The sequence below is a fragment of the Alligator sinensis genome, unplaced genomic scaffold, assembly GCF_000455745.1.
Source record: "Alligator sinensis unplaced genomic scaffold, ASM45574v1 scaffold983_1, whole genome shotgun sequence".
Taxonomy (NCBI): Eukaryota; Metazoa; Chordata; order Crocodylia; family Alligatoridae; genus Alligator; species Alligator sinensis.
In genome coordinates this window covers 871033-884082 of record NW_005842015.1, presented here as the reverse complement: position 1 = coordinate 884082, position 13050 = coordinate 871033, and the positions used below count along the sequence as shown (strand labels likewise).

Below are 13050 nucleotides of genomic sequence, written 5' to 3'. Positions count from 1 at the left end.
AGTGCTGCGGGAGGCGGGGGCCGGCTGCACTGCCCTGTCCGCCCCCACGAGGAAGTGGCTGCCTGCGCTGAGCCCGGCCCGGCCCACGCCCCCCCTCGCCAAGCCCGTGTCCCAGCGGGCGGCGGGAGGAAGTGCCTCTCTCCAAACTTTGCAGCCCTCCCACATTCTTGCCGCGGCCCGGGAGGGTGTTCCCCGCGTACGCGGGCCGCCTTAAGGTGGCTTCTGCCTGCACGAGCACACACGGCGTGCGTGGGCACACGGAGACAGCCACGCGCGCACACCTGCAGGCACGAAGGTGCACCCGCATGCATGCGGACCTCTGCACACCGACACGCACACAGGGTGCAGCCCTATGCACACGTAGGTCCACACACATGCATGCACTCAGCCGTTAGATGCACCCGCGTGCATGCGGATGCGTGCACACGGACACGCACATCTAGGTGCACATGCATGCATGCGAACCTACACACATGTGCCCGCACACATACACACATGTGCCCACACATGCACCATACAGACATGCACACATGTGCACACGCATGCACATGTGTACACATGCATATGCACGCATGCAGACATACACGTACACTCATACAGACAGGCAAATGTGCACGTGCATGCACATGTACACACACATAGACATACACATGGTCATACAGGCATGCGCGCACATACCTGTGCACAAATGTACATATGTGCATGTGCATATGCACACACAGGCAGATATGCACGTGCACACACACACCTACACAGATATACACACCTATCCACTCATGCACAGGTATGTACATGCATACAAGTACACACACATGCACATACAGACATGTACACACGTACATCCACACATATGCACACACAGACACACACATACACCAGCACGCAAACAGGCACACATACATACACATCTACACTTACATAGATATACACATATAGCACTCATACACACATGCATGCGCGCACACATATGCACACATAGACATGCATGTACACATACACCGACATGCCAACAGGCACGCACACATGCACACACCTACACATACATAGATATACTCACACATGCACCCGGACATGCACACGCACATAGACGTGCACACACACACACAGGCACACATACACATGTAAAAATTCACAGCTATATACACGCGCATGGCACTGATACACAGACATGTACACACACATACATGCACTGATAAACAGACATGTACACACACAGACATGCACACATACAGCAACGTGCAAGCAGGCACACATACAAGTCCACACACACACACAGGCACACACACCTATACACTTATACATACACACATGCCCGCTGCCCAGAGCACAGGGGCTTCGCCGCAACCCCACCCACATTCCCCACACCCGAGCTGCACCCAAAGCAGAGGCGCAGCCAGCGGAAGGGCCCCCACATGCTCCAGCTCCTTTATGAGCCCCACACAAAGAAGGAAGGAGAGAGGGAGCCTGCTCTCCACCCACCCTGCGGACATGCACCCAAAGCCAGGGGCTTTTAAAACAAGGTACTACAAAGATGCTCCAAACATTTTTTTTATTATTATTTTCCCACTGAGAGGAACTGCCCTGAAACCTTCTGTCCAGGAGCGCTCTGGCTCTACAGCCTGCTCCCATGCCCTGATCCGGGTGAGATAGACCCAGCACCCAAGCATGGATCTAGTCTCATTTACTTCCGGGGAGCTTGCTTAGCTCCCACAGAGGAGAGGGTGGGGGAAAATAAGACAAGTTAGTTTCACTTCAGTTTCTTGTCCTCTCTTTTCCTTTCACTTTCAAGCCCTCTTTCAAAGCTTCCCCCTAGTTTTTTCAGTTCCCCCCCAGGATTGTGTAAGTTCACAGTGTTCAGTTGCATTGAAAATATGTTAAATGCTAACAAATATTGGTCTGATCATCTTTTTTATTATTATTTATTTTGGCAAAACTTTGGTTTTGCAAACCTTAAGGTCCCTTTCTTCCAAATACCTACGCCTGTACCTGTGCCTGTGCCACTTGATACATCTGAGTAGTCCTGTAGAAGAGCATTTCTCAACCTGTGAGTCATGACCCAAAGTGGGCCACAAGAATATATGGGTCGCAGACAAACTTAAAAAATGGATTCTCCTTTAAAATAGATCAACAAACTTTAAAAATGAATTCTCCTTTAAAGGAAAAAAATGAGGGAAACCACGGCTGCTTGGGGCCCCCCCATTCTCCATAGCACCCCCACCAAACACACCCACCCCCTGCCCCACACACTGGGGGGCTGGAGGTTGAGGGCAGTGGCTCGGGAGTGAGGGGCACTGGGTAAGGACCGGTCATTAATGATTACAAATGGGTCCCAGTACAAAAAAGGCTGAGAACCACTTCTGTAGAACTCAGTGGGTGCATACAAACAAGTGTGGATGCGTTTTCCCGGGGACAAAGAACAACACTGCTAGTTGTTCCCGGGGAACACTCCTGCATATGTATTCTGGCACACGGCAAGTTGCCCCGGGTGGGGTAAGGGAGGCTGCCTTTCCTGGGGTTCTGGGGACCTCCCAGGGCTCCAGCAGCCGTGATCTAGCGGAAGGGAACCTGGACAGTAGGGCTTTGCAAAACACCATCATTTTGTTTTGGCGTCTGTTTCGCTATTTCAAAGGGACAGTGTTTCGTTTCGTCATTTCATTTAGTTTCGAAGCACTGTCCCATTTTGTTTTGTCGAAACTGTTTCGCTGTTTCACTGGGACCGGCAGCAGCAGCAATCTTCCTGGTACTGGGCACGGGCTGTGCCCAGTGCGGGTCCCAGGTGGCAGAAGCAGCCTCCTCTCATCTGGGGCATAGATCTGGGGGCTCGCACCCCCGAGAGGGCTGTGGGGCTGTACCGGACTGCTTCCCGGGGTGAGAGCCCCTGGATCTGCATGCCAGATGAGAGGAGGCTGCCACTGCCACCTGAGACTGGCGGCAGCAGCAATCTTCCTCAGTGCTGGGTACAGCCTGTGCCCAGCTCCAGTCCCAGGTGGAAGAGACAGCCTCCTCTCATCCGGCGTGTAGATCTGGGGACTCATACCCCCGGGAGGAGTCTGGTTCTGGCCAACCAGGCTCCATTTCGGGTGGCACACGCTGCCTCTCTTTTTTCAGGTGCAGGTTTTTCTGACACTGGAATCTCCCTGTGTCAAAAAACCTCCCATGCTGGAAATTAGCAGTGTGGGGAACATCAGCATGTGCAGCATGTGTGGTGCCACAGACAGGACGTGTACACTTGTCTGGATGCACCCAGTAGGTCTACACTTCTACTCCCAATACCCCTTTGATTCCTGATTCACCCAAAGTTTAAAACCAACTACCTGGCACTGGCAGCATCATCTCTGTTCAGGCAGCAATGAGAGCCTCAGCTGATTTCCTGGCTCATTATAATCTACCTGATTCCTCCAAGACTCTTCATTCCACCAGTGTTAATGACCCCCTCACCTTTTTAATAGTCTTTATGTTCCACTAATCAAGCTTGTCTTTTTGCTGCAATCATGCTGCCTTAGCTGCTCCTGGTAGCTCCTATTTCACAACCAGGCAAACTGTTTTTAACTCATTCCTGTAAAGTTATAGTTGGTATTGCTTCCACCTTAAACTGAATAATATAGCCTAGGCCCCTAGCATATTAGCAAAGCACCTAGTTTCTTTTTATGTTCTGTGTTATATGGGATGATGCACCTCACCATGTGCACCCTGCTTTTCAAAATCTTAGATCCACCCATGGCTACACATGTGCATAAAGTGTTTACACGTGCTTCAATGTTTAAAGACATAAATGTGGAGCCCTGCAAGATCTGTCATGGTCTTGTCAATAAATGATGAGGAGACATTACTTCAAATGAGCGTGACTTGGAGGATTCTTGTCTCATATCTTCATAACGAATCCACATGGGACTGAGAGAAGAGTTCATTAAATGAGGGCTCGCTCTTTCTAGTTAGTCAATCTGCTGCATCATAATAATAATTTAAAAATCTGTTCCTTCTGCTGGGATTGTTAAAGGCAGGGGTTTGTTATATACACACTTTGTTTAATAATGAGGTTGTGCATTGTACTTCAAAGATCTTAAGGCACTTCAGAACAGTTGCTTTTTGCTATATATATTTATTAAGGATCTTTCAAATTAAAGATTAATTACATAAAGATGAAATTAGTATGAATAAAAAATAATTACAAATATAAACAAGCTTTTAATCAAGCTTCTGTTAATAGAAACTAGACAAGTGTAAAACCATGGATAAAGTCAGGAATTTTAAATAGTTTCTTATGGGTGACAAAGACATTTTGTTTGGCTTCTGCATCCAAAAAGCATACAAAAAATCCATGAAATAGGCAGCATTATACTACCGTACCTTTGTCCAGCTTCTCACAGCACAAAGGATTTCATCATTTTCCATCCAAGCGTTCTACCCTGTAGACCATACACGAGCAAACAGTCCCATCAACGTTAATGAGGCTACTTATGTGACAAGGGGCCTTCAGGTCAAACCCTAAACAATAGCTCTCGTCCTTCAAGGAGCTTTTTACCAGCACCTCCCAGTACCAACAAGGAATGCCAATTAACATAGCAGAATCTACCCAGGCAAACCGAATTGTAGCTTCCACAGAACAATCATTTCACTTGCTTCTGTAATGCAGCCATCTTTGGGCTAAAAAGTAGGATATTATTTTTTATGAGTACACAGTAGAAGTTTAATGATCCAGTCTTGCAAACTCAATCAATCTCACTGCTAAAGTGAATAGGATTTCCTATGTGAGAGTTTCCAGTTTCCAGCCTTAAACCAACTACCCGTGAAATTCAGTGGGTATCTCTCCATTAACCTTAATATGACTTGTACTAAGCCTTAAGCGAAGTGAAAAAAAATACTGGAACCACAAGGGAAGTGTACACAATGCTAATCAAAAAATGTACACTAACTAATCAAAGATGGCAGGAAACCAGAATTTACACCTCTGCCAAGCGCAATCTATTCAAGTGTGTGCTGTCATCTCCTTCCACGGTAGAAGCTGACTATTTTTCCCTTGCCAGTAGCTTTTTGACACACCTTAGAGCCAATATACACTACTTGTAGCCCGTGGAGCAGTCCCCCAAAGCTGGCAGAGCCCGCGCCAGGCCCCAGCCGCAGCCCCCAGCCCTGCCTTGCCTTGCCTCTGGGAGGAGTCGCTGCCTGCCCCGCATGAGGCTCTGTTGGCTCCTGGGAACTGCTCCACTCCCCAGCCCTGACACCATGTGCCTCCTCGCTCCCTGAGATTATGTGGGAGAGTGGAGCAGTTCCCCGGAGCCCATGCCAGCCCCAGCCCCTGTCCCCATCTCCGTCCCTGCCCCCACCTCACCTCGCCCCACCTCGGGGAGAAGCCGCTGCCTGCCCCGCATGAGGAGTGTCCCACGCCGGCCCCAGTGCCTCCCTTTCAGTTCTATCAATTGACTGTGTCCAGCTCATGGCTGGGCCACAGCACTCCACTGCGCTGCTCTGGGCAGCAGTTAGCATGGAGAAGGGTGGTGGCTGAACCCTGCCCACTCCCACCTGGACACTTACTTTGGGACAATTACCAGCGGACTGCGCCGAAAGGGGGAGGCGGGACCGAAGCAGCATGCTCACGGACTGAAGCGGCGCGCTCATGGACCACTACTCCTTAGAGGGAACAATGCTTGGGGCCAACGTTGTTTCTGGGTTTCTCAGCCATATACACGCAATCCAAGGCCTGTAGTTGGTTGTCCTGTCATGTAACTCAGACTCTTGATCCAGCCTCCACAACTGTTTACATCCCTGCCTAAACAGACAGGCCTAGGGGTGTCATTCTCATTATGGAGACTATACATTTTCAGCAAGCTAATTTGGCAATTGATTCTGCAAAGGCTGGCTGTAGTGTACAATGCAGAGTAGTGCAGAAATACCCAAGCTAACTTTAAGATTGCCAGATACTGGAAGCAGTCTAACTGTGGCAGGACAGAGCTCAAATTGAGTCAATTTACCCTGGTTCTCATTTAAAGCAGGATTCGAAGTTAACCTAGATATCTCCATTCTACACTGAAGCATAAACATACCTTAATGCACAAATTGGATTGCAAGCACAAGTAGTTCCATTGCTTTCAGTGGGATTACTTACATGGTTAATGGTAACCCCTACATTGTGGGATATGTTTGCATTATTTTAGTAAAAATGTTGACTTTTGTATTGGTTTTCACCTGACCTGATAAAGAGTGAGGAATCATGGGTCAATAAACTAGTGTGTTGTCCCTTTACTATGTCTGGGTTGAGAGACTGGACTATCAGGATTCATTGACATTTGAATAGGTCTTCCTAGGCAAAGCAATGGATATGCTAAAAACACCCTGAAACCTGCTTCTGCAGGACTGGTAACCAGTCAGTGGATTAACTAGGAGTAGGGTCTTGATCATTTAGTGAGGCTGATCAAAGGGATATGGGGATTATAAAAGAGAGTGGTTTTCTAGTTCTGTTAGAGGAAACTGCCAGGCAGTTTAATTGAGGAAAGACTTTTAGCAACAAATTATTTTTGAGCAGTGTGCAAAGCATCGACTCTGGGACATGTGCAACTCAAAAATATTGCATCCCATAGCTCTCAGCCACATCCAGATTTTGGTTTGTGGTTAGAAGGGTTAGGAAATTTGGTTACCCCCAAATTATGGGCTGTTTCAGGAGGGATCTTAGGCCTCATCTATACTATGGAACTTTGCCAGTAGAAGTCAACTTTGAGTACCTCCATGCATAGGCATAACAGCACCTGGGGAGCTTTGGCACATGGGCAGCACTTGCCACTGCACTGCTGGCAGCTGTAGGGTGGCCAGCCAACAGCTGCAGCAGCCACTATTTTTGTTCCTTTCCCAAAATGTGGTGCTCAGGGATGTTGCCCTGATTGCCCCCTTCAGCTACTCTATTGCATTCACTCCCAAAGTTCCTCTGCAATGACAGTACCATGTTTTCTATCCACAGCTTTACGCCACTTTATTCCAAGTGAAACAATATTTCTTCCCTCATCCAGCACCTGGAATAAAACAGCTATCAACTCTCCTGCTCTTTCTGTGAGTAATAGCCATCCCTCAAGCTATTAATACCTTCCCAGAGTGCACTTTGTGCTCTAATGGCACACCAATTGCAGTGGAGCTGCCAGAAGTACACTGATGTGTACAGGCGGTGGCAACTGGGTAGTAGGACTTGCTGCTTGCTGCCAGAAACATGCAAGTATAAACAAGATCCTAAACTCCTTAGAAAAATTAGACTTATGCCCAAAGAATTGTGAATAAACCAAGGGAGGGAAATGTGCATAGGTGTGCTTATTGATTTGTCTATATCTTGTGCTAGCAAAAGTAAAGAGTAGTTTGTGTTTAAGAACCCTTAAAATTCTTTGCATCTATTTGCTTTCACCTCTTACATATCTCTAAAAAAAATTGACCTTAACCTCTGGATTATTATTAAAGATATTACTAAACTTATACACTTCATCCTCACACACAACAACTTTAGTTTCAATAACCAACGCTTCCTCCAGACCATGGGCACAACCATGGGCACCAAAATAGCCCCACAATATGCCAACTTTTTATGGCCCACTTGGAAGAAGAATTCCTCAAGAACTGCACCATCAAACCCATGCTATAACTGAGATATATAGATGACATCTTCAGCATTTGGATCGAAAACTTGCAGTCTCTGATTGATTTCCATCACAAATTCAATAACCATCATGCCTCCATCAGACTATCTCCTGAATACTCTAACACCAACATTTACTTTTTAGACACTGTGATTAATATCTAGAATGGTAAAATACAAACCACCCTATACAAGAAACCCATTGACCAACATACATATCTACACAGAACCAGCAATCACCCTAAACACACCAAGAAAGCTGTAATATACAGCCAAGCCCTTCAATACCAACAAATTTGCACTGAGGAAAATACCTGTGGCCATCACCTCACTAATCTCAAAAGGACTTTCACCCAATAAGGACACTCCTCCAGAGAAATAGATAGTAGTTTTGAAAGAGCTACCTGGATACCATGTGAAGAACTGCTGCAGTACAAAAAGAATATCTCCACAAATCGCACACCATTTGTTATGACATACCATCCTTTCCTGGAACCTAAATAGAAAATCCTCTAACAATTGCAACACATACTAGAAGAAGATCTAACGAGCTCTTTCCAGCACCACCCATCCTAGCCTTTAAACAAGCACTGAACCTCTCCAACCTCATCACCAGAAGCAGCCTCATTCCTATGGCCCAAAGCACACCAAATGGATCCAGACCATGCAGGGACAAAAAATGTAAAACCTGCCAACAAATCTCCACTACATCCACAATAACTATACCCCACAACCAAACCATCACCATTCCTGGATCTTACATCTGCACTTCCAGAAATGTAATATAGCTCATCCAGTGCACCAAATGCCCTGATGGAAAATATGTAGGAGAAACCAAACAACTGTGCACCAGAAAATCTATCGAAGACAAAAATACCCAATTACCTAGGGGGTGCTCGCTTCTTACAAGAAAACTTCTCTCTCCCTCTCCAATGTCTCAGTTCTATTCCTCAAAAGAAATTTACAAAACACTTGTTCATGACAAGCCTATGAACTTCACTTCATAAATATACTGGATACAAGAAAACATGGACTAAATACAGGCAACGCCCGCTTAGCGCTCTTAATTGGTTCTCAAAAAACTGAGCATTAAGCGAAACGAGCATTAAGCAAACCCAAAAGTATCTGACAATCCAATATAGCGACCAAAATTGTTTTTAATGACCCAGGATGGTGACTGGGAGCATTAAAATGAAACTCGCTGAGCGCTAAGTGAAATCAGGTATCAATTTCAAATGAGCATTACAGCGAAATAGCGCTAAGTGAAACAGCATTAAGTAGGGGCTGCCTGTATAGACCTTGGATTTATGGCACATTATAACCTATCTGCCATCTGATAACGCCAGGTTACCAGCTACATTCTTCTATCACAAGTTCAACATTTCTCCTTTCCCCCGGGGTCCTCCACCTGTCTTACACCTATTCTTTTCACTCCTCTGATCCTCACTGCCATGTATTTGCATTTTCACAGACCTGCATTTTGGCTTCTATTTGACCCAGGAGAGCATACAGTTCACCAGCAGACTCCCTATATGCCTGAAGAAGGATGTTTGTGCCTGAAAGCTTGCAAAGAACAATTTTTCCAACTACTTAGTTGGTCTAATAAAAGATATCACATCTACCCAAAGAACCTTGTCTGCCTATGTCCTTAGACCAACACGGCTACAACCAACAACCCTAAGGCCTGTAATAACAATATGTATGTCCTTGATAAGGCACTTTATGTTCTACTTATGAAAGTTGCTATTAAATTATTCTAATAAGTAAATTTAAGTTTTGATTTCTGAGTTATATTGAAAATTACTCATTAAAACTTAATTTATACATTTAGTGAGAAGCTGTAAAAGAATACATGTGTGGCAGGGGCAGTGGAGTCACCAAGCCGTAGGAACCTGGCAGCAGTGGCAGGATCCCCACACCACAGGGTTTGCTAGCAGCACCACAGTATGCCAAGCTGCAAGAGCATGGCATGCTGAGTCACAAGGACGTGGTGGCAACAGCAGGATCACCACGCTGCAGGCCCTGCCAGCAGCACTGCAGCATGCAGAGCCACAAGAGCATGGCAGCAGCACCAGGATCACCATGATGCAGGACTTACTGGCAGCACTGCGGCATCTCAAACTGTAGACAACAGGGGTGAGGATGCCTGAAGGGGAAAAAAAAGTCAGCATCAGCATGGACGTGCTTTATTAGTGCATGCCAATGCTGATGCCAATTCACCAGCAGAGGCGGCGGAGCAAAGCTAAAAGCCCCATGAACTGGTCTGACAGCGGAACCAGAAGAGAGTTCTAGGCAGCCAAGGGAAGGCTGCAGCCGAGCCATAAACCCCAGGAGGGGTGACTGGTGGCAGCCTCCGACTGAGGAGCTGCCCCTACCGGCTAACACAGAGGAGTCAGGTGACTGACCTGGAGAGGTGACGTGGTAGTCCAGCTGTGGATAGTGGAGCCAACACAGCAGCAGATCTGTAGGGCAAGAAGAGAGAGATGACTGGTAAAGAACCGTGAGTGAGGAACAGGGGAAGGCTAATGCCCCTCTAGCCCCTTCAGAAGTATATCCATTCATCTGGACTGAATCAAAGAGGGACCAAGTATAGACGTGGACTTGGACTGGGCAAACCAAGCCGAGAAGGGACCGAACAAATATGAGGTAAAATTGCATCCATTCAACATCAGAGTAACAACGGGTTGGCGCTAGGCGGGGTGTAGGGGAGGTGAAGCCCCAATGTCCTTCTGCTGACGGTTAGACCTAACAAGATACCACTGAGCCACGATTAAAACAGTTCCCTAAGATTGAAGTTCCAACAAAGACATGGCAGGAGAGAAGCATTGGTGATATTGGTAACTGGTGCCAGGGGTCAAACTGTTGGGCTGCAAGACTGCAGTTAGCTCTGGGCCACTAGAAAAACCTATGCAGGGAGCTCAGCACAGACACAGCAAGTTACAACATGATTGGGTGATTTGATATCAAAATTTTAGTAGCAGGATTTTGGGGTGACTAACTCATACTTATTAATGAAACAAGCACGTAGAGCTCATAAAAATCTAAATTTAATTCCACAACAAATGTTGAAGAAAATCATTTCATTTGAAATGTGAAATGAAATATATGTTCTTTTGGAAAATGTAACTGTTTTGAAAAAAAAATTTAAACATACCTTTTCACATGTAGGTTTTAAAAATAGGTACAGTTAAATCTTATATATAGAGATATATATATACAATTCACCCATTAAGTACTTCATCAAATTATGTTTATATTTATATATATATTTATATATCATGAAGTTTCATCCCAATAAGTATGCTTGGTGTGCATGTATGTGTATCTATATCTATATATTTGGTTAGACTGATCAAAGGGTTATTTGGCAATGGGATCTGAAGATTATAAAAGAGAGGGGATCTCATGGTTTTATTTGAAGGAGAATGCCAGGCAGTTTAAATGCAGGTCCTGAAAAAAATCTTGTAACAATAAATTATTATTTGAGTTGAGGCACAATGCGCAAAGCATGGCTATCAGCCACATCCAGATTTTGGTTTGCGACTAGAAGTGTTAGGAAATTTGTGTGTGTGTGTATATAATATATATATAAAATTCAGTGTTTCATCCCAGTAAGTATGTTTAGTGTGTGTGTGTATAAATGTGTGTGTGTGTGTACACACATACACACACACACACATTATATATATATATGTTAAGGCTGTGCGAAGCTTCAGCCCCTAATTTGATTCGGCAGAGATTCGGCCCAATTCGGTGGCCAAACCTCCGAATCTGAATTGAATCAGAGGACCCTTTAATCTCTCCGAATCAAATAGGAACCTCCAAATCGATTCAGAAAAATTCAAGAGATTTGGACATAGACACAGCTTTAAATGCTTTTTCTACATACCTCTAGGTAGCACTTGGCTTATGAATGCTGTGATGCTGGGGTGCATGGAGCATCCCACAGAAGCATGGGGGGCTCCCCAGCATGCTTGGCAGCAGACCCAAAAGTGGACCAGAAGCACTTCCAGTCCACTTCCAGGTCTGCCAAGGAGCGCGCCAGGGGGGCGCTTTGTGCCCCCCCCCTCCAGCTTGGTGGCTGGTGCCTCCTGGGTCTGGGGGGGGGCACCCAGGGTCTGCCCGCAGCTGATCGCTGAGATGGGGGGAAGTGGGGGGGAACCCCAGCATGCTCCCTGACAGACCTGGAAGTGGACCAGAAGAAGTTCCGGTCCAATTTCGGGTTCACTGCCAAGCACATGAAGGCCCCCCCCTGCCCAACTCTGCACTCCTGTGGGACGCTCCATGCGCACCACCATTGCAGCGATCACAAGGTACCTCAAGGTATGTAGAAAAAACTTTTAAAGATGAGTCTATGTCCGAATTGCTGATTCTCTGAATCAGCATTGAATCTTCAGATTCGGCTGAATCAAATCACGGACAGTGATTCGGATCAATGAATCAAATCACTGTCCCTGACTCAGGTCAACTCCGAATCTGAATTGAATAGGACCTGCTTCACACACCCCGTGTGTGTGTGTGTGTGTGTGTTGTTTCTATATACATTTATAGCTATATAAACCAAACATACTTATTGGGATGAAACTGTATTTTTGAGTGAAAAGTTTTAGTTAAAAGTAAGTTATGCAGGTCACCCATTAAGTGCTTTGTCAAAGAGGCTTGAGGCTTGGAATTAAGCATGCGCTTAAGTGCTTTCCTGAATCAAGGACCCGTATTTTTCACAATGTGCTCTACTAGAATTCTGGGCATGTGAGTGCCTAGAAATGCCTGGTTTAGAGAGATCTGTGATTCATGCTAACGTCAGAAACATCACATGATGAAAATAGAAACAAGAAATGAACAAAAAATCTTTTAAAAATGTTACTTCTATGTACTCATCTTTCAACAGCAATAGTCATCAAAGCACAAGTCATTTCCTGGGAATTAGAGGTTTGTGGGCACTGGTTCCTCACAGCTGGTCACAAGCCTCTTGGAAATGCCCTGTACCTCCACTGTTACTGCTTAACAGCTTGTAAATTTTAGTTTTGTTTATACTAACAGCTTTTTTAAAAAAAAGTTATATGTGCAAAGGGATTATAAAAATGGATAAGCATTGCTCCAGGACAAAACCTTATATTCCACTTTCAGCCTGAAGTTAATTTCTAGAGCTGAGTCATAAAACCTCCCTGAAAAGAAAGAAAGAAATGTTTATTAAACATAATTTATATTAAATTTGTTAAATAGGAGGCTTGGGGTCAAGGGTAGCCTCAGGTATGTACACATCACCCTGGGAAGAATGAGTAAGTTGCGTTACTCAGGGGAACACAGGAGCATCTGGTAAAGTGTGCTATTAGTACACTGCAACTTGAGCAGGAGGGAAAGTAGAGGGAGGCAAAGGAAGGAGAAACTTAAAGTAGACTGGAGTTGCCCAGAAAGATGCAGTAAGGTATCATACATGATAA

The 13050-nt window shown here is 45.5% G+C and overlaps 1 protein-coding gene across 5 annotated transcripts in view; it reads right to left on the bottom strand.

Moving 5' to 3' along the window:
• PTPRJ (protein tyrosine phosphatase, receptor type J) overlaps positions 1-13050 on the bottom strand; it is a 171455-nt gene that overhangs the window by 140996 nt on the left and 17409 nt on the right. For 4 of the 5 annotated variants that reach the window (XM_006022013.2, XM_006022012.1, XM_006022015.1 and 1 more), the window contains exon 3: positions 10015-10071. The exons of the other annotated variant lie outside the window; for it this stretch is intronic. In XM_006022013.2, the coding sequence (XP_006022075.1) occupies positions 10015-10071 (57 nt within the window). The remainder of the gene's footprint in view (positions 1-10014; positions 10072-13050) is intronic. 5 annotated transcript variants of the gene reach the window in all.